At 43.4% G+C, this 27,751-nt stretch overlaps 1 protein-coding gene and 1 long non-coding RNA gene across 10 annotated transcripts in view; one reads left to right on the forward strand and one right to left on the reverse strand.

The window, feature by feature from the left end:
* The window catches only part of PROS1 (protein S), a 61,910-nt gene that overhangs the window by 30,361 nt on the left and 3,798 nt on the right, over positions 1 to 27,751 (reverse strand). For 4 of the 8 annotated variants that reach the window (XM_042853850.2, XM_065589095.1, XM_005283649.4 and 1 more), the window contains exons 2-7: positions 21,260 to 21,417; positions 19,732 to 19,756; positions 19,282 to 19,368; positions 15,470 to 15,592; positions 14,274 to 14,405; positions 12,154 to 12,279 (exon numbers count right to left, since the gene is read on the reverse strand). In XM_042853850.2, coding sequence (XP_042709784.2) covers positions 12,154 to 12,279; positions 14,274 to 14,405; positions 15,470 to 15,592; positions 19,282 to 19,368; positions 19,732 to 19,756; positions 21,260 to 21,358 — 592 coding nt within the window. In that variant the 5' untranslated portion in view covers positions 21,359 to 21,417. The remainder of the gene's footprint in view (positions 1 to 12,153; positions 12,280 to 14,273; positions 14,406 to 15,469; positions 15,593 to 19,281; positions 19,369 to 19,731; positions 19,757 to 21,259; positions 21,418 to 27,751) is intronic. The other 4 variants (XM_065589104.1, XM_065589110.1, XM_065589119.1 and 1 more) reach the window with 3 other exon arrangements.
* On the forward strand, positions 28 to 17,951 carry LOC135982436 (uncharacterized). Of its 2 annotated transcripts, XR_010599795.1 has the most exons (6): positions 45 to 2,093; positions 7,391 to 7,666; positions 9,309 to 9,359; positions 14,588 to 14,769; positions 15,689 to 16,002; positions 16,548 to 17,951. It is a non-coding gene; the product is annotated as an uncharacterized LOC135982436 (long non-coding RNA). The 2 variants fall into 2 exon arrangements; XR_010599796.1 differs by lacking the exons at positions 7,391 to 7,666; positions 9,309 to 9,359; positions 14,588 to 14,769; positions 15,689 to 16,002; positions 16,548 to 17,951 and adding an exon at positions 4,599 to 7,362 and having other exon boundaries at positions 28 to 2,093.

Raw genomic sequence — 27,751 nt, forward strand, 5'->3', positions numbered from 1 at the left:
TGAGACTTAGACTGAACAATCATTTAATGTTCTAAAGACAAGTACATTAAGTTAATGCAACAATGGGCAAGACAGTTCTATATTGGAATGTGAATCCTGTCTGTGGTGGTGGTGGTGTATTAAAATATTAAAGGGCCCTCTCCAGCCTGAAATTTACATTGCCTTTTGGATTGTGGAAGCAGAGAAAGAACTGACAGGAAGGGGATGCAATGCATGACAGTTCGTTAGCAAGAGTTAGGCTAACTGTAACCCTAATAACGCGAGATTTGTAGAAGCGAGGAATGTGTGAGGCGAGTGGGAAAGAACGGTGTGAGAAGTTGTTGCGACCTTGTGTAGATAATATGGAATGTAGACTAAGAGTCTACATTAGTGAGCAAAACAAGATATCAGAATGACCTATGTATAAACAAAATGCAACTGTTGCTCATTATTGTCTGTAACAAAAGGTATAAATGCTTGCTGTAATTGTTTACCTGTTGAGAGACCTGCTTAGCTCTCTCCCTCTGCGCAATTGTGAGAGTTAATAAAGCATCTGACTTGCTGTACCTAAACAAATAGTGAGAACTCTGTTTTTCTCCGACAATTTGGGGGCTCGTCCGGGATGGCAACGCCCGCAGAGGCACCGGCAGCTGCTACGGATCGTTCCCCTTCAAACCCCATGGCGCCACAATAGAGGTAGGAGACCTTTTGAAATCTCTATTGGGGTGTCGGAGGAGGACTGTCCGTGGGGCCGTCTGTCCCTGTTGGGCTCACGCCATCCGAACTTATTGACTGTGCAGCAAGGTCAGATGCTGAGCGGCTTAGGGGAATTGTTGCCGCCCCCTGTATGCATATGCGAGGTGCATAGGTATGCACCGGTGTTGAGGGGTTTTTACCGCCTCAAGTGATGCATCGAGGTACTTGGGAATAGTACCTGGAGGTACTTAGGAGTAGTACCTGGTATAAGGCCTTGGTGTGTGTGTGTGGTCTGTGTGTGTGTGAGCAGTGTGAATTGAGTGTTACCGGAAGACGCCCAGAGTACTCTGCGAAGTCTTTTGGCTCGTGACCAGAACTACTCTAACGCAAGCCCGGTAACTAGAGGATCTTTTAGGCGATCCGACCCACGGTGGGCTAACTCGGCCTGGCATCATCCGGCGAGGAGGCTACCTGGGTCTAGGAGTGTGTGAACCCATCTTCCCTCCCCTTTTCCTCTCTGTGTGAGCCACTGACAGTCTGATCATCTCACTGGATGCAACAGAGTAAGCGGCGCCGTTTCTCTGAGACTAGCCGACGCTCTTTGCTGAAGGGAGGTGTAGGAGGGTCGTGGCCATCCTCGTTAGTTTCTCCTGTGTGAATACCCTGTAGGGAGAGATCCTTAGTTTATGTGCCGCTAGCGCGGACAGGGCATCCTCCTCCCTGTGTGTGTGATTGGAAAATGGGTGGGGGACAGTCTAAGGATTCCCTCTCACCCACTAAGGGTACCCCAGCTTATTTCATGTACGTACATTATGGTACTAAAACCTGCAGGTATTTAGAGAATTGAAATCATTACACGCGTGAAAATTCATCTAAACAATGCCCACTAGAAGGTACCTTCAATCTAGATAAGATCATACATCTCAGAGGAGCTTTTAATCACAAAAAAGCCTCTGACACACAATGGGAGCAATTTGTCTATTGAGGAAAGGAACGGGTTAATTTGAAATTCAGCTTGGTCCACAGATAAAGAGAAAGTTAATCTGCGTTCAAGGTCAAGAATCAATGCAGACCAGGCTAAGTACAAAGAAAAACTGCTTTCGGCCCCAGCTGACTGTGAAAAAATATAGACATAGTCAAACCAAAGGCAATACAAGTTACAATGCTGAGATTACATTTGCAAAGCTTAACTGTCCAGTGAGATCCAACAGTCTGCCTTTGCGACCCTGGAGCTGGCGTGGTTTGGGGAAGCTGAAGAAGCCACAGGCAGACGGCCTGGACTGGAATCACTGAAAAGACGCCCCAGGAGACCTCAGGGTGTAAAAGAACTGCCCTCCCAAGAGAGGAAGCAAGTTGGAGATTGCACAGCACCTTCTCTGAACGTTATACACAGACGTGGCCAGTCTGGACGTACGTGTGTGAGTATGAAAGTGTGCCTACTCTCAGCCGCAGTAAGTCTGAGAACCAGAGAGGGATTTAGCATTCCTCTTTCCACCCCGGCTGACCGGGAAGGGTGTCAGGTGGATCTACCCCAGTCATAGCAGGACTGGGCAATAGAGAAGTTGGAGAAAAGGGAAGAGTTGTGTACTTGATAACTAGAATTGAGCAATTAAGAGCATAGATCATGAACCAGGCAGCAACTCAAACCTACGCCCAGGGCAAGTTGCAAGCCTTGAGACAGGACTTCCAGGCAGAAAAGGAAGCACTGGCTAAGCAAGTACCGGTCCTTCAGGGACTTGTCAGAATTTAACCATTTGTGTTTGCATATGCTGTAAGAGCAGTGTGTTTGCCACAAGAGAAAATTGAATAGTTAAATGCCAATGGGTCATGCGTTTTGCCCAAATGGCAAGCCTCACGAGGGAGGACTCGGGTAGCCTTGTGAGTAAGAATGTTTAAGAGAAGAGACCAGGAAGGGTGGGGGCTAGTTGAGAAGCCCACCCTCCTATCTAAATTGGTAGTGAAAAAGCTGGTGCCCATGGAAGGGACGGTTCAGCGAGAAAAGCAGGATCGGGCCCAAGCGGGCAGGCAATAGATAGACAGATTGGAGAACAGGTTGGAAACTTTGAGGGCATAGTGGAAGGAAAGGAGTAAGTAATTATAAGCATGGGGATTTCAAATCCCCAGGATAATAATTCAAATGGTAAAATGTGTGTAAGACAGAGTCTTTGTACCAAGGTGCAAGGCTCTCCTTTCTTCTGCAGAATAAAGCAACTCTTCCTTATCCCTGTCTGGCTGTTATTGGCTCTCAGCTAGGTGGACCCGATATTTTGGTGACAGTTACTGGCGACTCCGGTTAATGAATTTCTGTCTTATACATTTAGGTGTTAGGTGTGTGGACGGAACTGAGCCTCTCATTTGTAATTCCTCAGAGTGGAAGCCATCGCGTGCAATGAAGCTCTGAGGTTGAATTGGGATCCTTCTGTCCCGTCCCCTGTAGCGGTCAGTATTAGTAGAAATTCCTGTAATAATAGGATCCTATTAGGCCATAATTCCCTTTGTTCTCTGTGTAATTCTCTGTTAGAGTATCAGCAGGCAGATGGGTGGGTCTCTGGTAAAACCCTCTAAGGATAGCCCTTTGAATTATATGTTAAGTAAATGGCCTTTACCCGGTGTTCAGGAAAGAATAAAGATTTGAATTTGTTTTTGGGTAACAAAATAGCAGATAAAAGATCTGGTAAAAAGAGAGAGAAGGACAGTGCCCCTGGCTCTGTGTGGTCGAGCTGTCACTTTACTAGGGGTGCATGGAGATTTTGTAAGCACAAAAGAAACAGTTACACCTTGTGTAGAAATTGATGTGGCTAGTGTTGTGGAAATTGAATTGTGGATAGGATGTGCATTTTCCCCAGAACATGTGCAGTGTATATTGTAGCAGAGGTAAAAGAAATGCAAACCTACCAATATAGGTTGTGTCGTCTCTTTCAGATCACTGGGTGTTTGAAAGCAGGAGTTAGAAGTAAAAGGCAATCAAAAGTCTGGGAAAGTTAATTGTGACTTCTTAAGTAAGAATCTTTAAGCTGTGGATAGCTTTGGATCTGGAAGCAAGCCAGAAAGCATCTGTATTAATGCAATTTTCTAACTAATAAGGTAGAAGCCACTGAAACCTGGGCTGCCTATGAAACAAATACAAGGAAATATGGGGTAATTCCTCTGTTTTGTCTAAAATCAACAAGAGTATGTGTATATAAAGGAAATATTTTAAGCAATGACTGACTGCCCAGAAGGGGTAGACCTCTGTTCTTTTGTCTTTCAGATCATCAGAGAAAACGGATGCCAGCTGAACAGCATTCAATGTACCATGCATTTACTGGTACAATAGGAATTATTTTTGTGTTCTTTGTCCTGTCTTGTGGTGTTTGTCTTGTGGCCAAAATTGTTGGGTTTAATATTTTCATAAGACCGTCTAGTTCAAAATTAAATAGAAGGGTTAAACCAAAAAAGCAGATACTTGTTTTATTCAACTTGGAATACAAAAAGTGTTTGGATAAATCAGGAAAATGTGATATACTAAAGTCTAATACATTTGCTTAAGTAAGAAAAAAAACCTTCATTGGCCAGATTTTTTTTAATTGAAAAAATTGTTGTTAAAATTTGCATACCAACAGTCTTTGGAAGCAAGGACATGGAAGGTTAACCCACTCCCCATATTTCCCATGGGATCCTTCTGGCTACCTCAGATTTCTAGCCAGAGGGCTGGGGAGGGAGGAAAGCTATTGGACACCTGAGGTTGTACCGAGTGGACTCCTCAAAAGTGGGTGTGCTTGTCCTGGTTTGTTGGTCCAAAGCTCTGTAATAAAGTTATTTTACTGGAAGGGTGTACATGGCATACATTGAATAATAAGACTAATGTACTGTATAATGGCAATGTGTATGTGTTCATTGTTGGGAAAAGGTGTATGAGTGAAAAGTGGAAGTTTCCTTTGTAGGTTAAAAGAAGCCAAGAAGGGGAGAAGGAAAAAGAACAGAACGAGTTAACTGAGGAAAAATAGCTAGCAAGCTCAGTCCAAAGATAAGATGCTGGCACCATCCAAGGACACTGCCCACAGCTAAGACTTGGCTGATAGCCAAGAAAAGGGGGGCCTGAATGTGCCCAAGCAACTATGAGATCTGCAAAACACTGCCAGGCATTAATGAAATGTGTTAGGTTTCTTTTCTCACAGATAAAAGAAGTGCTACCCAAAGACCCTAGCAGCCCTGCCATTCATTGAAACAAGGAGACTGAGTCTACGTAAAGTCCATCAATGAAAAACTGCTTTGGCTCCACACTGGAAAGGCCCTTTCCAAGTCCTGTTAACCACCACCACCACTGTGAAGTGCCAAGGACTACCTGCCTGGACCCATGCTTCTCACTGTAAAAAGACCCCTCCACCTCGGGAGGACTCTCCGACTGATGATAAGCCTATTTCTCCTTCTAGCTCTGCTGTGTCTTCTGGACAGCAGGAAAAAGAAAAAAAGAAAAAAAAAGACAAGGTGAAGTGCTAGTAACCTCTCCCTTGTCCACTGACAGACCTACTGTGCCTCTGGATTTTTCTAGCAGAAGCAAAACCATTACAGGGTGATGTGCTAGTAACCTCTCCCCTGTATGATGCTAAACCACACTGTTTCAGGAAAAGAGAAGAAGGAACACATGCTTCACTGAAACCACAAAGTCCAGGGATTCCTGACTACAAGAGACATTAAGAACTGACCCTGGTGAAGAAACAAAGAATTATACACTGGCAGGAAGAAACTTGTGGGACCCATGCTTGGGAATGTGGTATAGTACTACACCAAAAAGAAAAGTATTAGGATATCAATGAACTGTGATTAACACTACACTAGGGACTGTTAAATTTTCATTACCCTTATCCAGTTTCCAGATTACCTCTACATACCCAAATTGCTCACAGGGGGCTGCCATTAGATTAGCACAACAGAGGGCTTGGGTTATTTCTTCTAGAAAGAAGAGAGACTTGACCGGATCCCTGTGGGATGGGGCCAATAGTGCAGCAGCAGTCTGGAATATTTTTAAGAACCAGGAACATGATGAGAAATTGGGGCAACTAGAGAAGGCCATTGGCCTTGTTTCTGGAGCACAACTAACCCAGGTACAGGCTGGAGTTGATGAGTTACATGTTATCTCCGCCCTTAGTTCTATGACCCAGAAGTTACTGACAGAGATGGTATTGAATATCACTGAGGCTGGGAAGGCATTGCAGTGGGATCTAGCATGCTCAGAGATTCAGGATTTCTTGAATGACCAGCTAATGGCCATTCGGAATGATCTAGAGCACCAGGCTTGGCCCACTGCCCTTACAGACACATCAGAAGTACCATCTGATCTGTGGCCAGGGAGACATACTTGGAAACTTTCTGGGTGGAAGTGTGGACGTTCTCAGTGCTCCTTCCAAGCATATGGACCGGTTCAGGGGGTGTGGGCTCCCACATACCGAATCCTGCCGGGTCCATGGGGAGGATGCATATGGGATTGGGTAATTCATCGAGACATCTGGGAAATTAGACCACCTGGTATGCCCAATCGATTTTTAGTCAGTGCTCCTGGGATTACATCTGACATTTGGATGGGGTTAGGGAGTCAATGGACATTTTGGCCGTTACAACCCCCACAGCTTCAGTGTATCCGTAAACTGAAGCCAGGAGAAGTTGTTACTCTTCATGACTACATTTGCTGGGAGGGTAGGGGACAAGGAACTACCCTGACAGGACACTTATTTTTTTAAGCTAATGATAGCTGTGTGTATGTTAAAGCCACTACATTGCAAGACATACATTTTTATCTCATTACCACTGCAGGCAATCATATTATTTACTGGCCTGCAGATAGAATTTTGCAAGTAGTCCTTAGGTTCCAGATACCCTTTAATTGGACTAGTTTAGTACCTGATCGATTTCAAAATTTGCTTTCACTGTTACCAGAGGTTCAGAAAATCTCTGAAGTACAAGGGCAAATTCACATGCTTCAAAAGATGTATCAAGTTAAAAAGTATGCCTTTCAGACAGCTTATAGAGTATCCACCTTATGTACTAAGTATGATGTATTGTGTTATATGACTAAGATTGTACAACAACCCCATCATATTATCGCTATGGGAATGTTATTGCTTGTGTTGTGCAGGAGTATGTTATTGTTGTTGTAAAGGACGGAATAATAGTAATACTTTTCATGTCCATGCTCATCATGCATTGTCATTACATCCAATCAAAACCCCTAAGGTTGAAGCATCTGATGTAGAATCTGAATTCCGAGATTTAATGCAAATAGAGATTTGAAAATGTTTGTTGTACTAGTAGTACAAAAGGGGGGGTTGTGGAAGCAGAGAAAGAACTGACAGGAAGGGGATGCAATGCATGACAGTTCGTTAGCAAGAGTTAGGCTAACTGTAACCCTAATAACGCGAGATTTGTAGAAGCGAGGAATGTGTGAGGCGAGTGGGAAAGAACTGTGTGAGAAGTTGTTGCGACCTTGTGTAGATAATATGGAATGTAGACTAAGAGTCTACATTAGTGAGCAAAACAAGATATCAGAATGACCTATGTATAAACAAAATGCAACTGTTGCTCGTTATTGTCTGTAACAAAAGGTATAAATGCTTGCTGTAATTGTTTACCTGTTGAGAGACCTGCTTAGCTCTCTCCCTCTGCGCAATTGTGAGAGTTAATAAAGCATCTGACTTGCTGTACCTAAACAAATAGTGAGAACTCTGTTTTTCTCCGACAGGATGAACAACCCCAGCAAGTCTGATATGGAAACTGTGCAGTGAGCCAGGGCAAGGCTAAACTGATATATGAGATGCTACAAAGCTGAGCCGCATGGCTGAGAATTACAGAGCAAGGAAGAAGAGCGGAGTTGACATAAATGAACTTCTGCCACCTGTCTATCGGTACTACCTGTTCTGGGCCACTCTCCTCTTGTTCCACCTAAGGTCTCACAAACTGCAAGAGTTACTACAGTCCTAACAGTATACATGGCAATTGTGTGGAGCAGAAACAGAGGGTATGTCTACACTTACAGAGGTTTTGTGCTGTAAGTTTCACCGGTAACAGGGAACCGGTGAAAGTAAAGCGCTGGTTTGTGTACTCACTCAATTCCTCGGGCGTCAGAGAGTGTTTACACTACCAGCACTTCCATTGCTGATGAAAGCAGCGCTGTAGGGCAGCTATCCCACAGTGCAGCTCTCTCGATAGGTCTTGTGGGAAGGGGGTGGGGGGATGAGCAGAAGGCATTCTTGGTCCCTGCTCAGTGCCCCATGCTGTCCTGCTTCATGGTCCATGCTTCAGGAGCCCCATTACTTCCTTCTTTCTTCCCAGGCATTTTTTTTTTAAAAACCTCCTGCTGTCTGACTCTGTCTCCTTTCCCCACCACATCTACAAACGAAGGGAAAGGAAGCTTCAAACTTCCCGGGGCTTACACAGGGGGAGGGGTGGACGTCTATGCATCAGAATAGCAGAGATGCTGACCAGAGTGGTCGCTTTTGGAACTGTGGGATATCCTTCGGAGGCCAAAAAGTGGTTACACTGGTAGAACGTGTCTTCACTTTCACAGCAGCACAAAAAGAACAGCAGTAAGAGCTGTATGCCTCTCGTGAAAGTGGTTTTCTTTTTGCGGTGAAACTTCTGAGTTTCACTGCAAAAAGTCATTAACAAGAGTAGATGCTCCTGTGGTTTTAGTGCAAAAAAGGGACTTTTTGAGCTTTAAAGGGTAAGTGTAGATATACCCAGAGTCTGTTTGCATCAGGCCAAAATCAGTTCTCTAGAGTCACATCTGAGGGAGAGGTACCTCCTCTGATTAACATGTAGTAATCTTCCCAAGCTGCAGAGCCCAGACAGTTCAAGTGGAGTCTATGGAGACCAACTTAGGCTGATTAAAAGCAAAAACCACTTTGCTATTCAGGAACTAAACCCACTACCTTTTTCATGTTGTTGGCTATGTGCAATAAATAATGTAGAAAAGAAACATTGTGTGAAAGGCAAATTTAATTGTTACATTTCTAATATGAAAACAAGCAAAATCTCTCATGAGGAGAGAGGCTTTGTAGGCATGAGCTAAGGGCAATGTATAAAGAAATTTTGCTCTGCCGGTTCTGAAATGCACTACCCTTTTGATGTAAATAAATGATAGTATGCTAGTAAATATATTTTAAAAACATGATTTGGTTTTGTAGCATGCTAGGTTTTTAAAAATTAAATTCAAGATCTCCTCTTTAAGCTCTGCTTTATAAAGTGGTGAGCATAATGTATTGGGCAGAACCAGAAACTAGTTCCGAGGATTCCTGGCTTCGATTCTAGTACTTGACACTGACTCACTGAGTGACCTAGCACATGTCATTTAACCTCTCTGTGCCAGAGGTTCCCCATAATTTACATGGCAGATACTTCCTTGGTATGTTGAGGGGACTAGACAACTAATACTTCTGAAGGGTTTTGAGATGCTTGGAGGAAAGGCACTATACCTATTAAAATGCCCAATCTTACTGTCTTTGCTGTTTGTTTAGTTGACCAAGGGCCTGTTTAGGAGAAACAGTCTGTTCAGGAAGGATAAAGATGCGTGGAGCTGAAGACACGATCAATATCTAAGTTAAACTGTAGTGGGCTTACGTCATTCTTTAAAACAACTTCTATTGTGTTTTAAACCCCAGGTTTGACTCACCTCCAGGATTCTGACAATGCAAACTGTGGCCTCAGAACTGGTATGTCTGCTTGGAGGGCAAGAGGGTGCAGCAAGTGCTAGTCTCCAGGAAGACCTGCTTTGCCAGGGTGGCTGTAGTGGGCTGGTGCAGCCACACAAGTGGTCTGAGGGGGATGAGCAAAGTCAGTACTTATTCCAGTTTCTACTGGAGGGATGTTTATGAACCCTGACTGGATTTTACAGCTGCTTTCCATTCACAGAACCCCCAGAAGAGGGAGATGCTGATACTGCAGCAGCCTTCTCCAGGGCGGCGGGGGGGGGGGGGGGGCAAGAATCCTACCTTCTCCCTTTGCAGCAGCTACCGCTATAGGCTCTGTGTTTGGGTATGCGTGTGTGTGTGTAACTTTGACTTCACTGATCCACAGGAGTGAATCTGGCCCTTCAACATGACAATGGAAACATACATGTTGCCAACCTTCAGACAGGCTAAGTTGCTGTCCATCTGCACAACCCTGTCCTTAGACAGGATTTGGTGACTTGATTTGGTTAATGTGGTTATAACAATTCTGAAAGCTTAGTGGCATTACATCCTTAGTAGGAAGTGAGACTCTGCTTTTGTTAATATCCTTAGTCTCACAACCTTTCAGGAACCCAATTTTAAAAGTAAAATTTACACTTAAGGAGAACCCCACACAACCTAAATGTACACAAGAGGGATGAGGGGGAAGGCATTTCAGATTGTTCCTTGAAACCATAGTGTCTTTTTTATCCTAGTATACACAGTTACAAATCTGTTAGTATCCTCTCTTTAATCCCACACTAATTGGGCAAGGGAGAACAGATGTCTGATTACGAAATCCTTCCTAAGGTGTAAAAGTTAAGGCACCAGACAGTTGCACATAAAGACATGGAATAAAATGCTCACTGCCAGCAAAGAACTATTTTTAAGTCTTTATTTATTTATTTTTGGTGTGATAATAAAAAGGCAGTATCTGCAGGTCACCATTTGTGTTTACAGCCCTCCCTGTGCTATAAAGAGCTTGTGTTAAACTGCAATCATGGCGAATTTCCTCCTAAGGTAAAGTCCTAAAAGTTCATTCTTTTTTTCACCAGTTGGAATTTCATTATTTCCACTGTATAGCAAACATTAAAGCTGGTGGAACGAATTAAAATGATCCAGAATCAAATCTGCAAATACTCAAATATTTAAAAAAAAAAAAAGGCGAATTAGACATTTGAATATTTGTACAGTGCCTTTTCAGAGCTCTACCTCTAGCTAAATATATATTCACCTTCAGCATGAATAGCTACGGAAACTTTCTCTGGAGGGACGCTTTCTCTCACATGCTGATTTCATAAAGAAATGTTCTTCTCTCCCTAGAAAATTTATGAAAGGACAATCTTCTTCTGACAACTCATATATTAGACTGCATGGAGGAGGTGTATAATGGGGGTGGGAGGAGAGGAATGAACCATTTTTAAATGACGGTCTCAGGTCCCAATTTTTTGAGAGTGAATCCCTCCAGTATTATATTTGCAGCCTTTATGAAGAGTAGCCAGATTGACTCAATATCAATGAGCACCCAACATTTGAATGATAGTGACACAAAATGGGGTGATTAATATACCCCTCAAAGAGGGTAGAAAGTTGTTTGATATGTTCTAGCAATTGTAACAGCCCTGGTTGAGATTCCCCTGCTGGATTCTCACCAGGCTGCTGTGCTAGACCCACTTGCTGGGTCTGTGCGCCTTGACGCCCCCCATGATCACAGGGTAGGCTCCAGCTACAATCTCTGGCTGCAGACTCTCTGGCACGCTTCTTGAGCACAAACTCTCTGTCTCGTACCCCTGCATGGAGGATGGACCCCACAGCCCAGCTGCACAAGGCCCTTAGCATGAGTGCTGACCCCCAATACACTTCAGTAGCGTAAGCAAAACCCTTCCCTAGAGCTCATCTTGTGAGTAGTCAGCCACTGGTTTATAGTTCACCCTTTCAGAAACACGTGATAATTAAAGCAAACAATGCAGACTTTGCAGACAGATTTCTAAACCGCTCGCTCTTTACTTTAGACAGCACAAGAGATGTACAGATCTAGGCAAAACAACGAACACCTGTATGCCATTCCTCAGTTTCCTCACCACCCTTGAGCATTCTTTGGGATTTCAGCTGGTATCTTTCCAGGGCTCCAAGTCCCCTGTATTGAATCTCACTCCCCCAGCTCAGGGCTTCTTTCCCTGACCCCTGCAGTTAGTATCCTTCGCCTCCAGTTGATCTGGTAATCAAAAAGCTTCCCTTTTGAGTCCCTCCTCAGCCTTTGGGTACATCTACCAAAAAAAAAAAAAAAACCCTGCAGCAGAGAGACTCAAAGCCTGGGTCAACTGACTCAGGCTTGGAGGGCTAAAGAGAGCAATGTAGATGTTAGGACTCGGGTTGACCCTCCAGTCTACACTGCTATTTTCAGCCCCGAAGTACAAGCCTGAGTCAGTTTGACCTGGGCTCTGAGATGGGTGTACCCTTTGAGTTTGTAAACCCCCACTCTGATACATCCTGTGTCTTTGTTCCCTTCCACTGCTCCAAACCCCACTCTCTGCAATGCATATAAGATAACTGGATTGTCTAAACTTTAGCCAGCCCATTGTTGTAAGGTGCTCCCATTTGAATGGGAACTGTTTTAAGTTAACAACTCTCTATTGTCCTTGACGTGGGAGAAATGGTAGCAGATGGCTGATTCCATGTTCATGGAGGCATTTAATGATGCAACAATTTCATAAAATCAACTAGAATTTGTAAGTTTCATATAGACAGATTTCCCAAATTGTCACAGCAGTTATTTAAAAAAAAAAACACCCTTTACCTTCACAATTCTTTGAAGTTGAATTATATGTGTAGCCTTCCGCACATTCACATTTATATTTGCCAGGGTTGTTCTTGCACTGTGCTGTCCCACAGATGTTTGGATGTATCATACATTCATCCCAGTCTACAAATTCAGAAGTGTTACTGAGAATAAAGTTTTTCTCATGACATTTTACCCTGCCTCAAGATTGTAAGGGGGGGGGGGGGGAGGGAAAAAAGGCTCACAATTCTGGCAGATCTTGCTGGGTTTGGCATAGTCTCCTTTGTAAGGGAGACTTCCAGAGGATTTTGCAAGACATTTTACCTTGCCCCCAAGTGAAGTCTCCTTCTGCATACCTTGATACTCTCTCTGTAGGCTGTACTATGGATCCAAGGAAAAGGGACAAGTGTGTCAGAGGTGGAAGGGGAAAAAATAGCACAAATGTGTTTACTATAATGCTCTGTTCATCATCATTCCTGATTGACAGCTAGATTGTGCAGCTGTTACTCATATTGGTAAAGCCCTCATTAATGGCAGGTAACCTCTCTGGCATCAAGACTACTTGTGTGAATAAGGGCTCACCAACATGAGCCGGGGGTGTGTGTGTGTGCACAATCTAGCTCTAAAGGATTAAAAGTATCTGAACAGGCTCTGTTCAACCAACTTGTGAGCCTGCATTTGTCAGACTGCAGTATTGCAATGGGATTATATAGGAATCATGGTGTCATTGATTATTTGTGTCCACAAAAGTACATGCACTAAACAGAAGTCCAGTGAAAGCCAGCCTGAAGGTCTGTCCCTTTATATCCTCTGATGATGGTATCCATACCATTTAGTGCAGTTCAACAGAAAAATTTTGAATAGTAAAGAAATGCAATACTAGGAATGAGGTAAGCTATTTTCTTGCCAAAATGCCATCACAATTTTCTGCTAACTATATTAACACATGGCCTTTACCTGGAATTTTATTCCAAAATAAAGACTTAAATCTATAGTCAATGAAAAGGCCTTTGGGCAGGGCCGGTGCAACCCATTAGGCGACCTAGGCGGTCGCCTAGGGTGCTAGCATTTGGGGGGGCGGCATTTCGGGTCATTCGGCGGCGACCGGATCTTCAGCCGCCCCGGTTGGCGGTGGCATTTAGGCAGAGGGAGCTGGGGCGGGGGGCGCGGGGAGGGCCACCTGCAGCAAGTGGGGGGGGGGCACGTAGGGGAACTGCTCACCTCTGCTCCGCCTCCTCCCCTGAGCACGCCGCCCCGCTCTGCTTCTCTCCCTCCCAGGCTTGCGGCGCCAAACAGCTGATTGGCGCTGCAAGCCTAGGAGGCGGGAGAAGCGGAGCGGCGACGGCGTGCTCGGGGAGGAGGCGGAGCAGAGGTGAGCTGGGGCGGGGCGCATGGCTCCCCAGGCCGGGGGAAGCTGCCGCAGGGGGAGGGGGGCTCAGGGCAGGTGGGGGGTGGGGAGCTGCCATGGGGGGGCACCTTTGAAGTTTCGCCTAGGGCACGAAACATCCTTGCACCCTTCCTGCCTTTGGGCTGCACCCTGAAAGTAATTATAGTGATGCAATGCAGCACAAGCCTTTCCCTATATTAAGAGTAGGATGACTAGATAGCCAGTGCGAAAAATCAGGACAGGAGTGGGAGTAATAGGCACCTATATAAGACAAAGCCCCAAACATGAGGACTGTCCCTATAAAATCTGGACATCCTAATAAAGCGCATCCTCAGAATTCATTAATATTTTCATTTCAAGTGAAGAAAACCAAAACTCAGAGAGTGAAATCCAATCAAAGCTACAGATTTTCATGGACTGTGTTTACAGCTAAGAAGGTTAACTGCCCTTCGCATTCTAGAAACTTGACTTGGGCTATGAAATTGGTTTAAGTCTGGGGTTTGTGACCCAAGCCCAGGTTTCATTAATTAACTAGCTTGGGTTCATGTAAAAAGGCTTACACAACCCTAGAAGTGAACTAAGTTGGGCATATCAATGGGAATCAAATATACATTAGATGGCAGAATTTGGCTTGAAATAGGAGGGGAAAATTTAAAGGTACAGTAGCTATAGTTCAGCCAAAATTCTTTAATTGGTAGTATCCAAACAGAATTTCTTTTCATACAATGATGTTTTAAGTGTCCTTTCTTACCTTTGCAGTCCTGTTTATTTGGAAGTATATAGTATCCATTGTCACAGGAACAGTGGTAGCTTCCAGGAACATTAGTACAGCTGTGGCTACAACCTCCATTTTTATTTGCTGGGTCTTCGCATTCATTTATATCTAGAAGGTGTAACAGAATATATCCGTGTTCACACCCATACACTATTGTAGTAACTTCTGTACAAGTCATGTCTTGTGAAGTATCATTTAAAAACTCATACTTTGCTGATCAGTAATATCATGGCAGTAGCATTATATGTGAAGTTATAAACTGAAATCATGACTAAAAATATATTTTCCAGATAAATTTGGGGAGTGGTCAAATCAGTCCCTCTGAGACAAAAGGCAAGCTGATGCCTCAGCCAGGTGTATACAAGGCTGATGGACAATTACCAGCAAAGTGGCCATTCTTTGGCAGGAAAAAGGGCAGGGGCAAAAATTTTCATCTTAGCAAAGAAACAGCATGGAGTTTCCTTCGACACAGGTGAGAGAACTTTGCTTTGAATCTAATATAGTTTGTTAAGTTAGTCACCAGTAGCATTTTATCTTTATTTTTCTTGTAAACATGTCTGACTTTTATCTTTCATTACTTGTACTCACTTAAGATCTCTCTCTCTTTGTAGTTAATAAACTTGTTTTATTCTTTTATCTAATCCAGTGTGTTCAAATTGAATTGTCTGGGTAATTTCATTTGGGGTAAAAAGTTGTGCATGTAATTCCCTTAAAGGAATAATGGACTCAATGTATCTGTACTATCCAGGAGAGGGCTGGGCAGTACAGGACATATGTTTCTGAGCGGAAATGTGAGATTGGGAGTGTGTTGGGATCACCCTGTGGTAATCTTTAAGACTGATAAGCGCCAATTTGTAGCTGGCTGGCTGCAGCACATACAGACATAGCTGGGGGCAGTTTGTGAGCAGTCCAGGTTAGAGGCTACAGCCGCAAGGCATTGTGAAGGTCATCCCCATCCCCGGGTTACAGACCTGGGGTGACACAGCAACTCATTGGTCTGGATTGTGGCCTGGTATGTCACAGAAGGGGAGGAGGGGAGCCCAAGAAATCTTAATCTAAGAGAGGCTATTTGCTGCCTCATTTATCTATTTAAAGATATGGTATTGTTAATAATGCTCTAATTTCAGCCATAGTAACAGATACTACCATCATAGTCACAATATGGACTGTACCTTCTTCACATCTCTCTCCTTGCCAGCCTGGTTTACAGACACAAGTGTATCTGGCTTGCCCATCGATGCATTCCGTATATCCATCTTCATTGCATGGCAGAGGGCTACATTGGTTTGAAATTTCTGTGTGTGCAGAGGGGAAAAGATCAGGGGGGAAAATGTTTATTTTTACGCTCCGCCTTTCCATAATCTTGTTTTCTTCCTCCTTTCCTCTGTTAGTCACCATTCACAAGAAGGAAAAAGCTTGCCACACAAGAAAAATCATCCACATAGCACATGTCCTTCTATTAATTCTGTCCAGAGGTAAGTTACCTCAAAAGTTATAACATACTTTGTCACCTTTGGCAGCTAGTCCAAAGACAACATTACCAGTTATGGATCAGCAACATTTTCCCCCCCACCAAGAGAAGACGATTATAAAATGAATGGCTCATGGGAATTGGTATACAGTGCTTGTTACTACTGGGTGCAGTCTGGCCCAGGTTGGTAATAGCAGCAAGCCACTACCAAACGATGGCTCTTCAGTGGCATAGGTAAATTAGGGTTACCATACGTCCGGATTTTCCCGGACATGTCCGGCTTTTGGGGGTTCAAATCCCCGTCCGGGGGGAAATCCCCAAAAGCCGGGCATGTCCGGGAAAATCGGGAGGTCAGCCGGGCCGGCGGAGAGCCGGCCCGCGGGGAGCCGGTCAGCCGGGCCCGCGGGGAGCTGGGCCGGCGGGGAGCCGGGTCGGCCGGGCCCGCGGGGAGCCGGGCCGGCCGGGCCGGCGGGGAGCCGGGGGGTGCACCGGGCCGCCGGGGGCCGGCAGTGCTGGGCGGGCCGGGGGTGGTCGGCCGGGGCCGGCACCCCAGGGCCCGAGCCGACCCAGGCTGGAAACGCCGGGGGGCCAGCCTGGGCCGCGCCTCCTCCCTCCACACCCCGCTTACCTGCTTCAGGCTTCCCGCGAATCAAATATTCGCGGGAAGCAGGGGAGGGGGCGGAGACTTTGGGGAGGGGGCGGGGTTGGGCGGGGCTGGGGGCGGGGCCGGGGGCCGTGGAGTGTCCTCCATTTGGAGGCACAAAATATGGTAACCCTAGGTAAATTAACCTAGAGGTCTCAGTTCAGTTCTTAGTAAATAGCTGTCTGCATCATCAATCATCATCCCAGCTGTCTCAGCAGAGGCCAAGGTCTGAAAGATACAGAGACCAATTCCTTTGTCATGCTAGAGGTGGTACATTTGTGTGGAAGCTTATACCTCTGCCGCCTGTCCTGTATATGCTCCATTGACAAACTGGCAACTTCACTTCCCAGTGCTATCCAACTTGCAGCTTTCACCAACCTTAAATTCACTTACAAAGATAAAAAATTGGAGCATGCAGAGGAATCGAGAACACTCTGTGCATCCCTGTGTAGCAATGTCTACTACCGGAAGAACGCAGAGCCTATTGTTTTACCCTGTACTCCCCTAAGTTGGTAGGTAAGTTTATACTTCGACTATTGTCCCCACTTTCTTTGCCTTACATCAACATGCTGGGGTGCTTAATGAGTTTATTCTTGCTTCAGTTTGTAAATATGGGAGACGTTGAAAAAACTAATCTGTAAAGCTATCAGCAAATGTCTTGCTCCTACTTTGGGATTACATATTTGTGAAGAGTGGGCCTGTAGCTTTTTGAGGCTTGCTTTTTAAAATGTGCGGTTTTAAAACACTAGTAATAATTAGGGTGACCAGACAGCAAATGTGAAAAATCAGGACAGGGGCTGGGAGGTAATAGGAGCCTATATAAGAAAAAGACCCAAAAATCAGGACATCTGGTCACCCTAGTAATAATAGAACGAGAAGGAAAAAAGGGATTGGTTATATCAGATGATTCAGAACAGTGACTTGGATGGCTACCATCATATTATGTGGACCCAAACCTGCAGTGCCCCCATTGACTTTAACCTGCTCATAAGAACTAAAAAACTGGGCACTATAGTGTCTTACAAGAAAAAAAATCTGTTCTATTTTTTTAGCCTATTGTAAAGCAGAAAGTTACATAATCTTATTTCGTTTGCATATTTCTCAATTGCATCCAGCGGCAACTGGTCATTGAGTGGCTGATGTAGGTGAGCCCCACTGATTAAGTCACACCACAGAAAGTGTATAGCACCTATAGAAAGGCTGCTGCATTGCAGGGTGCAGTATTACCTGCTGCAAATAGGTGACTCCAGCTACAGGCAGAAGAGGGTGCAGGCACAGGGAAGGGAATATGGCCAATGAGTGGCTAACACAGATTAACTCCACAAAAGCAAGCTATGGGACTCTCTACATATTCTTCCTGCAGCCAAAGACTTTCCCTTCTGCCTCTCTCCTTCTGTTTCCTTAGGTCCAACAACAAGTGAGCTTGGTGGGCAGGAAGTGTGTGGATGGAGGGGAATTAAGAGGGAAGGGTGTTCCTGAGCAAGAGGAGATTCAGTAGGAGGAAGAGAACACAGGGAACTTATGGGGGTTCTGAGCCGGGGGAGGATAGGTTGAATTGGCAGGGGTGAATGTGGGTGAATGGAAGGAATGAGGTGAATTGGGCGGGGGGAGGGGAGGATGAGGAAAGAGAGAATAGGGTGAATTGATGGAGGAAGATAAGAGGGTAAGGGATAGATTGGATGGGGAGCGAGAAAGCAATGTGACCATAATAAAACAGAGGGGACACCATTCTAGAAGATGGAGTGTGGTGGGAGAGGGAAGTGAGGGCTCCCTATTCTGTCCACTATCTCCTCCTCCCCCATCCACCACCAAAACCCTCCTCATGACAACTCCTCATGGCAGTGACCCAGACTGTAGTGGAAAGGTAAGAAGTTCACTGGGAGGATCATGGTACCTGCATCCCCCCCACTCACCAGCCACCACTGACTACACCAGATCTCACAAACCACCTATCTCTTGACCAACACAGACACGTTCTGTGCTGCCGTATCCTGGTCTGTTAGAAAAGAAGACCTCTGATTAGGCGAGACAATCATTTTTATTTTTTTTAATGAAAGGCACAGTACATAAGTTCACACATCTGGGGACAGAGGTCAATACTAAGTATAGTACAATAAAAAAGTTGGGCAAAACTCCCTGACTAAAGCAAGTGGATCTATGTTGACTTTAACGGAGTACATCCATTCACAGGTGAATTTGGCCTGTAGTCTGTAAACTCACTAACAATCCTGCCCCTCCCCTCAAAAAAACCTGTTCCATACTTCTCCCATCCACACCCAACAACCCTCCAGGTTCACTCCAGGCTCCTTCCCTCTCCCTCAGCTCCTCTGTCATCCCTGACACCCCCAAGCCTTTGTACTGCTTCTGACGGGTGCAGGAAATATAGTTCCGTATTGTAATTTAAATGAATTACTCCAAGTTCTATATTAATATGCCCAGTAAGGAATCTATTTGTCAAAAAATTTTTACTAGAATCTTTTTTTGGGTCTGTATTGTTACAGACATACTTGCTGACAGATATTTTGAAATAAATTACCAAAATAATTGAAACGGTCATGATTATACTGTGTTATTTTGACAAATAAAATATGCAGAATTTTAAAATACTGTGTGCAGAATTTTTAATTTTTTGGCACAGAATTCCCCCGGAGTATTACTCAAGAGTGAGAGTAAACTCTACTATTTTGAATGTAATTTTACTTTCTAGATAACTGTATTACGAGTTAAAATACTAGTTTCTTTTTTCTTACTAGGTGGACTGCTCTATGGGGTGGAGAGGGGGAGAGTGTATGTTTAAACCCAAATCAGTATTAGATACACCATAACTCTGTCTCAGTATTGTTTGTGAAATTTATATCATAAATTCTTACCTTTCACACAGGCTCTCAGGTCAGGTGGGGAATCTGGAATAACAGGAGTAAGCTTGAAAATCCCTGCTCGATGGGAGCCGAGGCAGCCTGTAAATACAAACCAACACAATCTGCTTATGGGCCAAACACCCATTTAGACTGAAATCATCCCAACGGAAATTAAGCACTGCACCTTCAAAGAGCCTATTCTCACAGTTTGAGCTAGAAAACCAGTTGACACATTAAGGACACCTGATCACAGCCTCACATTCTGAATGGCTCAGTCAAGTTCTAACTGTACAGAAGAGCTTGTGAGCTACTGGACATCAGAATTCAAAAGAAAAACACCCAGCTATTGCAACTTATAGTATGCAAATGGGAAGAAAGCCCTCAGTATCATACAAACTCTATGATAAAATACAGCACACAAGGAGGTGTGTTTTTTATGGGTTGACGGGGATTGATACTTACTTAAATATTTGGGGTAAAAATATTCCTGTAAAAAGAATAAGAGAAGTTTAGTAAGTTTTAAAATAATTGGAATTATTATAAAATGTTAACTAGACATTTACTGAAAGGTATTTGTGCTGTAATTGAAAAAGGAGATGAAAGAAAGAAGAGGTCCATCAATTATCATTTTTATTCATCTATGGAATCAACTAGGAATCTTCTATAAAACTTGCTTTTAGAATCAAACACAGGGCTCCAGATTACCAGAGGGAGGGAGGGAGGGGCAGAAAAAAAATAGGTGAGGAATCCTCTCCCTTTACGGTTCTGCTCTCCAAATTGGAGATTAGGATTCAGCAGGGAATAGGATTTCTCTCCCTGTGTCAGAGAGGGAGAAAGGACCAGTCTGTCCTTTGCTGAGTCAGCACACACTATGGTGGCCCCAAAAATCAAGAGGTGCAAAATTGTTCTTTGTATTGTTTGTGTCTAAAAGTCCTGTAGAGGGTGGCAGTCTGAGTCAAAATTTACAGGCAGATAAGATCTAAAAGAGAAGTAATTCAGACTTTTCAAAGGAATCTTGACCTGTCTTTTTGTGGACACAAGTGCCTGATTTGCAGCTGCAGTCAGATATTTGGATGCCTAGAAGGAGATTTTCAAAGGCATAAAGGGCAATTAATGGGAGCTGGACACATAACTGTCCTTTCTGCCTTTGAAAATCTCCCCCCATATGGCAAGATTTTCACCCAAAATTAATCCTGGAAACAAAATTGCATCTAATAATGTCAGGTACTAAAAATCTAGCTTTGAACATGCATTTATATTGAAAATGAAATGGAAAAATGTTTTGGCTTTTTATTTAACTGATTAATAATACTGCACCCTTATGTGGTATTTTTTTTAATTAAAAACTATAACCCTAACAGTCTAACACTAAAAGTAGCCCAATAGCCTGTGCTATTTGATCAAAGGCAGATCATGCAAACAATACAGACTTTATTTACAACCAAAAATAAGATAATTCATTTTCTAACTTTATATATCTACAGATTAATGTCCATTCTGTATTTAATGCCTCACACATTTAACATTGTAGATCCAGCGTGCTGTGCATGAACTCAGGCACTAGAATCTTGTACTTAGAAGAAAGTTCTTCAGCAAGGGTGCCCAATATCTTTATGATAAAATGGCTGCACCAGTAATTTGTTAGGAGAGCGAGGGCCATACTTAGATGTTTTGTTCTGCAAGTGGTCTCTTTGTAGAATTCTCATTTCAGGCCAATGGGTGTTCCATGCATGGAGTGCTGGGAAATTTGTGTCTTTAAAAAAAAAAATCAAAAGAAAGTACACACAGCCATACTTTGTGCATCTGCTCTGTCTTCCTTAATAGGTAATGTGCATATGCACTGGGCTGGCACTCTGCACATGGAAGAATTCCACTCTTGGTCTGAATGCTTTTTAGCCCTGCTATATAGAAACCTATACATTTCCAGGTTTTTTCTTCCTCCTCTGCACAAAACTGTTCTCCAGTTCTCAAATGCTCATCAAATTCTTACCGTTTCAGGATTATTTTCAAATATTTCTCTGGCTTCTTCTTTATTGCACAGTTCTTCAATGCATTCTCTTTCTAAATTTCCCTTCTTACTTTCTTCCATAAAAGAATTGGCTCGACGTTTCCTAACCAGGAACTCGGAGGCATACTGCTGAGACAAAACTTTGTAGAACCAAACAAACATTTTTCACATTGTACAGCTCAGCAATGTGGTAGGGTAAAAATTAACGTAGAGTGAGGTGCTAGAACAAAAATTAGAATTCAGTTGGTAGTCATGCTGTAGCCACGTGTAGCATTGTCAGGCAATGTGGGAGAGAGGAAGGATATTTCAGGATTGCTTTATCTGTGTGTTAGTTGCCCAAATAAATAAATAAATCCTGATTAACATTTACAGGGATTCTTAGATCTCTTTGTACAAAGCCATGCCCAGAGCATCATTTAAATGTCACTGTGTTAATGGAAAACATTGTTTTAATCCTGGGTATTCTAAAAAAAAGGAGAGACTTGACAGGCAGGATGAAAAATTATGCGGAATCTTACAGTATGTTAGAATAACCTGTTTTAATTACATAGAAGTAAGGTATTCTGTGAACCACTTATTTTATATGAGACCATAAGTGCTTTTTATAAGCCAAGAGATGCCTGCTAATACTTCTAAAGTAAATACTTTATGAATACTTCACAACCTAAGGTGAACAACCCAGTACACAATGCAAAATCTCAGGAGAGGATGCTATTGGCACAGCTTGAAAAATGTTTGGGCTGATGTTGTGAAAGGAAATTCATGTCCCTCTACAAATGTTAATGGAGATACTTAGGGACAACGTACATATTTTATAGGTGTAATGCTGCATGTGTATCACTATTTACTTTTTGCACATCTCTGTGTTGCTCTTACTACTGACTTTTAATTTTAAATGTCTTGTGAATAAATGAGTTAGTTAGAGAATATTTTGTTGTAGCAATAATCATCATTCTACTGCGACCTGATTCAAAGTGGAAAGACTCCCACTGATTTCAAAGAGTTTTGAATCAAGCCCTTAATACATTCCTCACATGGTACTGCAGATACAGCATCTACATTAGAGTAGGGTTTTTCTGTTGCTGTATTTGTTTTTGGCTGTTCCTAGTTAACAAGAAAGATATGGATGAACAGATCTGGAAAAAGTCCAAGTCAGAGGGTTAGGGGGTGAGGCTGACATGTTAGCTGATGGGCATAACAGTTCTATACCTGCATTGCACTAATTAGCATTTTCACAATTTACCTTATCAGATTAGAATGAACGTATGAGGCCTGCCGTGCATAATCAGACAGGATGTCCATAATATTCATCACTGTCCTATGAGAATCAGTCCAGGCAGATGTAACTTATGGTCAGACAGAGGATTGTATTGATTATCTGAAATCTTGATGCACTAGCATGTATATGCCAGCAATGGTGAGCATCCCATTGTTTATACACTGCTAAATAGACTAACAGAAGAGTGCAACTGATATGATGCATTAGCAAGAGTGTTGTGTACCTTCCCATTGAAACAACATTTATCCTGTGCTATGGATTGCTCTCGGGTGGAATGCCTCAAACACAATATTAAAACTAGTCTGCATGCCTCAAACACAATACTACAGCTAGTCTATTAAATATAAGGAATGCAACTGAGGGGCTCACAATAGCTGCATCAGTGGATATCATATCAAATGTAGGCATCTCTCACAAGAACTTCCTCATTGTATTTGTTCTGCTTTTTGTTGCATGGGCTTGTGGTTCACACTGAAGATTTAAGTTAGCATAACTGGCTTCTACCTCGCCTTTATTTTAACAAGATATTAAGGGCAGGGCAAAGGTGCACAATGGACCGGCTGTTCTACACCTCTGAAGTATGAGCCAGGCTTTTTTCTCAGTGATCAGCTAGCAATTCTGGCTGGCATGGAACTGGCCACAGTATTTCATTTCTTCCACCTGCATAGCGATCCATTTGTAGATGTTACAAGATCAGTGAAGAAAAATCTTGAAGGGTGAAGAATCGCACATACAGAACTGTTAAGATGATGGAAAAGATTTTCCCATGAAGGAAAGTTCATGTTGTGAAAAAAGATCCCACATGTGTGAATCCTTTATGCTTAATCTGTGCCAGCTTGTATTTAACTCAGCCACTCTGGTTTCTTTCTCCAGACCTGAAGAGGAGCTCTGTGAAGCTCAAAAGCTTGTCTGTTATATCAGAAATTGGTCCAATAAAAGCTATTACTTTGCCTATCTTGTCTCTCTCTAATCAAAGATGACCATTTGAGCCATCCATAAAGATAGAGTGGTGCAGCAGCTTTGCACGTAGAGGGACAAAATGTAGTGGCTGAAAGAGATCAAGACTCAGTAATAATAAAATTGTGTATGTTAAGAATAATCACAGAGGGCTTTAAAAAGTTTCATATGGGCGGATTCCCCATAGCAACAACCTTCCAATTCCAGTAACCGCTACTAAATAAATTGTTAGGTAATGCTAATCCACTGTAACCTGGCAATACAGCATAGCTGCTGTTGGTAGCCCTTCTATACACAACAGTTGGGTTAATTTCTTTTTGAATATGTTTAATATGTAATGTTCCTTATTACTTTTAACAATGACAGATTGTTCACTTCCACCAAAAGGTCTGATCCTACTCCCTTTGAAGCAGAAAGGAGTTTTGTCATTTATCGTTTTGTGATTTCCTGTGCTTCCTCTCCCCCCGCCCCCCAGCCCATATTTTTATTGGAGTGCAAGGAAAGTGTATTAGTTTATCTGCTAAACAGGTCTTTCTTTACACGCATTCTGCTGTTTCATTAAAAACAATCCTTATCTATACTGCATGTTTGATTACTGGAACTCAAATTATCTCGTGACTCTGTCAAACAAAAAGTGAATATAATAGGCCTGATCAAACTACAACTGAAGTCCATTGAGATTCTTGCTATTGATGTCAATAGGCACTGGATGGGCCATGATTATCTAACAATTATTTATCAGGTGCTTATTTAGAAATACTACTGTTGAAAGAAATAAAAACACAGGACCAGATTCACCGGTTCACTCCATTTATGCTTCTGGTGCTGCAAAGCAGCCATAAATCTGGCTTAAATGGGTTGGTTAAGAAGGGTTTACAGTTGTTTTGTGTCACCAAAGGAACACAAAGCAACCGTAGTGTACCTGTGATTTGGCCTACAAGCGCTAAAAAAATATATATATTAAACATAGTGCTACTGCAGAAAGTGGAGCTAAATCAGTGATATAGCTGCCATGTAACAATTAACTCCTTACTTTCAAGAATCAGATTTTTATTAAATGCATTAGTAATATGTGAACCAGTAATGGAACCCCTACATACAGAGGTTTTCCCATCTCCAGGCACATGCAAAGTAAATCTCTTTTCATTTGTAATTCTTTCATTAGGCTATGCAAATAAGATACCTGTTTTTATATGTAACTGAACATGTGTAAATGTATGTTTAGATCATGCAATTTAGATCCCAACTCTTGAAAACTGGTCCCAAAATGTCTTGAAGAAAAATATTGTTTTCTTTTGAACAAGTTTAACAGGTATTTGTTGTTACTCTGTTTCGCACTGACAGTTTACTTTTTGTCATCCAGTATACTGAATTAAATATAGCCACTGCCCTGAAGAATTTACAGTCTACTGCTATAGGACCAGTGCAGACATACCCATGTGCTAGAATGGAGCTCACATGACTTTGGTGCAAAGGTCTGCTCATGTGGATCTGACTACAGGATGGAAGGCTTTAAAGGCAGAGGCACAGACTGCCTCATAGTTAGGGCCCTACCAAATTCATGGTCCATTTTGGTCAATTTCATGGTCATAGGATTTAATAAATTGTAAATTTCATGATTTCAGCTATTTAAATCTGAAATTTCACAGTGTTGTAATTGTAGAGGTTCTGACCCAAAAAGGAGTTGGGGAGTGGGGGTCGCAAGGTTATTCTAGGGGGGTTGCAGTACTGCTACCCATACTTCTGTGCTGCTGCTGGCAGTGGTGCTGCCTTCAGAACTGAGCAGCTGGAGAGTGGTGGCTGCTAGCCGGGAGCCTAGCTCTGAAAGCAAAGCTGCCACCAGCAGCAGCACAGAAGTAAGGATGGCATGGTATGGTATCACAGGTGCCGGCTTCCTCTGGGCCCAGCCATCCCCCAAACCCCAACCACGTCCTGCCTCTTCCTGCCCCTGCTCCGCCCCATGTCCCCTGAACATGCCCCATCCTTGCTCCTCTCCCTCCCAGAGCCTCCTGCATGCCGCGAAACAGCTGATCGTGGCAGGTGGTAAGCACTGGGAGGGAGGGGGAGGAGTTGATCAGCGGAAGGCAGGGGGCGCTGGGGGAGAGAAGGGGACCTGGCTGCCGGTGGGTCCTAAGCATCCACTAATTTTTTTCCTTGGGTGCTCCAGCCCTGGAGCACCCACAGAGTCAGTGCCTATGTATGCTATTGCCACCCTTATTTCTGTGCTGCTGCTGGCAGGGCACTGCCTTCAGAGCTGGGCACCCAGCCAACACCCGCCACTCTTCAGCCGCCCAGCTTTGAAGGCAGTGCAGTAGTAAGGGTGGCAATACCACGACCCTCCTAAAATAACCTTGCAACCCTCCTGCAATTACCTTTTGGGTCAGGGCCCCCAATTTGAGAAATGCTGGTCTCCCCCATGAAATCTATATAGTATAGGGTAAAAGCGCACAAAAGACCAGATTTCAAAGCGGGACACCAGATTTCACGATCCGTGATGCATTTTTTATGGCCATGAATTTGGTAGGGCCCTACTCATAATGCATGTGCATGAGGATGCTAAATTAAGGTTTATTGAGTAATGCTAAATCTGGCATTACCTACATTTTGAGGGGTTGACTTTGCAACCTTAATGTTTTTAATGTAACTTTTCCCCCCCGCAAGGTCATACAAAATAATTAAAGGTCCACAGAGGGACATTTGGGAGATCCAATTTACTTTTTCTTATAATAAAGAACAAGAGGAGCAGGGCTGGCTGAAATTTGGGATTTTTGGTTATCAGGAAATTTAAATATTTCAACATTTGGTTTTGTTCCAATTCAGAATTAAACATTTTTTTTCTTTTTTAAGTTTCCAGTGAACCAGAAATTCTTAATTTTGTTTGTTTTGGCAATGCTGACAGAGGGCATTTCTGAAATGAAATATGCTCTTAAGGACCCCAGTAGCAGTTGATTAACAGGAATCATGTTGACTTTAGTTTCACCACTGCTGCAAAGCAGTGTTGGAATTGACAAGGATCGCATCAATTTCAATCAGCAGCTGCCAGGACTCCCCGGGTCTGTGGCTCTGGGGCAGTGCACGTAGCACAGTTGTCCCAGAGCCACAAGCCCTGGAAGACCTGGGGTCCCAAGCAGCCCACCAGGAAACCGGGCAGGTTTCTGATGGAACCCTGGCTGTGATTCAACGAAAGTTTAGCAAACCCGAGATGTTTTCACCAAATATTTTGAATTCAACTCATTGGCATTTTCTGAGGACACTTTGGCCTTGGCTACACTGGCGCTGTACAGCGCTGCAACTTGCTGTGCTCAAGGGTGTGAAAACGCCCCCCCCCCCCCCCGAGTGCAGCACTGTAAAGCGCAAGTGTAATCAGTGCCTGCAGTGCTGCACACTCGCTCGCAGCGCTGCAAGCTACTCCCCTCAGAGAGGTGGAGTACTTACAGCGCTGCAAGAGCTCTCTACGTACAACAAAATTTATAAGAGCTGGCCATCTGCATGCTTCAAACCGTAAACCGATTAGCAGCCATACACAAAAGCAAACTTTCCATGATGGTTGTAGTATTACACAATTCTCTGCCATTGCAGGATGAATTCCCTGATATTACAGGGGCCTGGGAATACTTCGGTCCCTCCAACTCTCTGCCTGTGGCACATCATAGTTTAGTCACTTGTGGGCTGTAAAATGACAATTGTTGGGTTTAGGCAGGTGCTGGGTGGTTGTGGTGGCCTGTGAGATAAAGGAAGTTAGACTAGATGGTCTGGTGGTCCCTTCTGTCCTTAAACTTAATGAGTCCATAACAACAAGATGAATTATTGGGGATGCTTTTGAAAACACCTGACATTGGTTGGAGCCGGAACTGGAATACTAGCCTAGATGGCACTTTTAATTTTCAAATATAAATGTTCATGGAAAGATAAGTGGGAGGGTAATGTAATGGGGGAGTAAGGGAAGAGGGAAAACTAAGCAAGAAGGCATGAACAAAGAAGAAAAAGGCATATGAAAAAAGGGGTTTCTTTTAGGCTCTGCACAAAAAATAAGGTAGAAAATGGGCTTTCGTCATTCTCTAGCATTTAAGCAAAAGGTTGAATGGTAAATATTAGTTTTTTTCTGACTGCTTAATCATTAAACAGGTCATAAACATGCTTACATTTTAAAGGTTCTAATTCTGCTAGTGCCCAAAATTACTCCCCCGTGAATGTTCTTACTCTGGCACCAGCAAAAGAGTGCTGTTTGACCTGAGTGC

The sequence above is a fragment of the Chrysemys picta genome, chromosome 1 (assembly GCF_011386835.1).
Source record: "Chrysemys picta bellii isolate R12L10 chromosome 1, ASM1138683v2, whole genome shotgun sequence".
NCBI classification, from domain to species: Eukaryota; Metazoa; Chordata; order Testudines; family Emydidae; genus Chrysemys; species Chrysemys picta.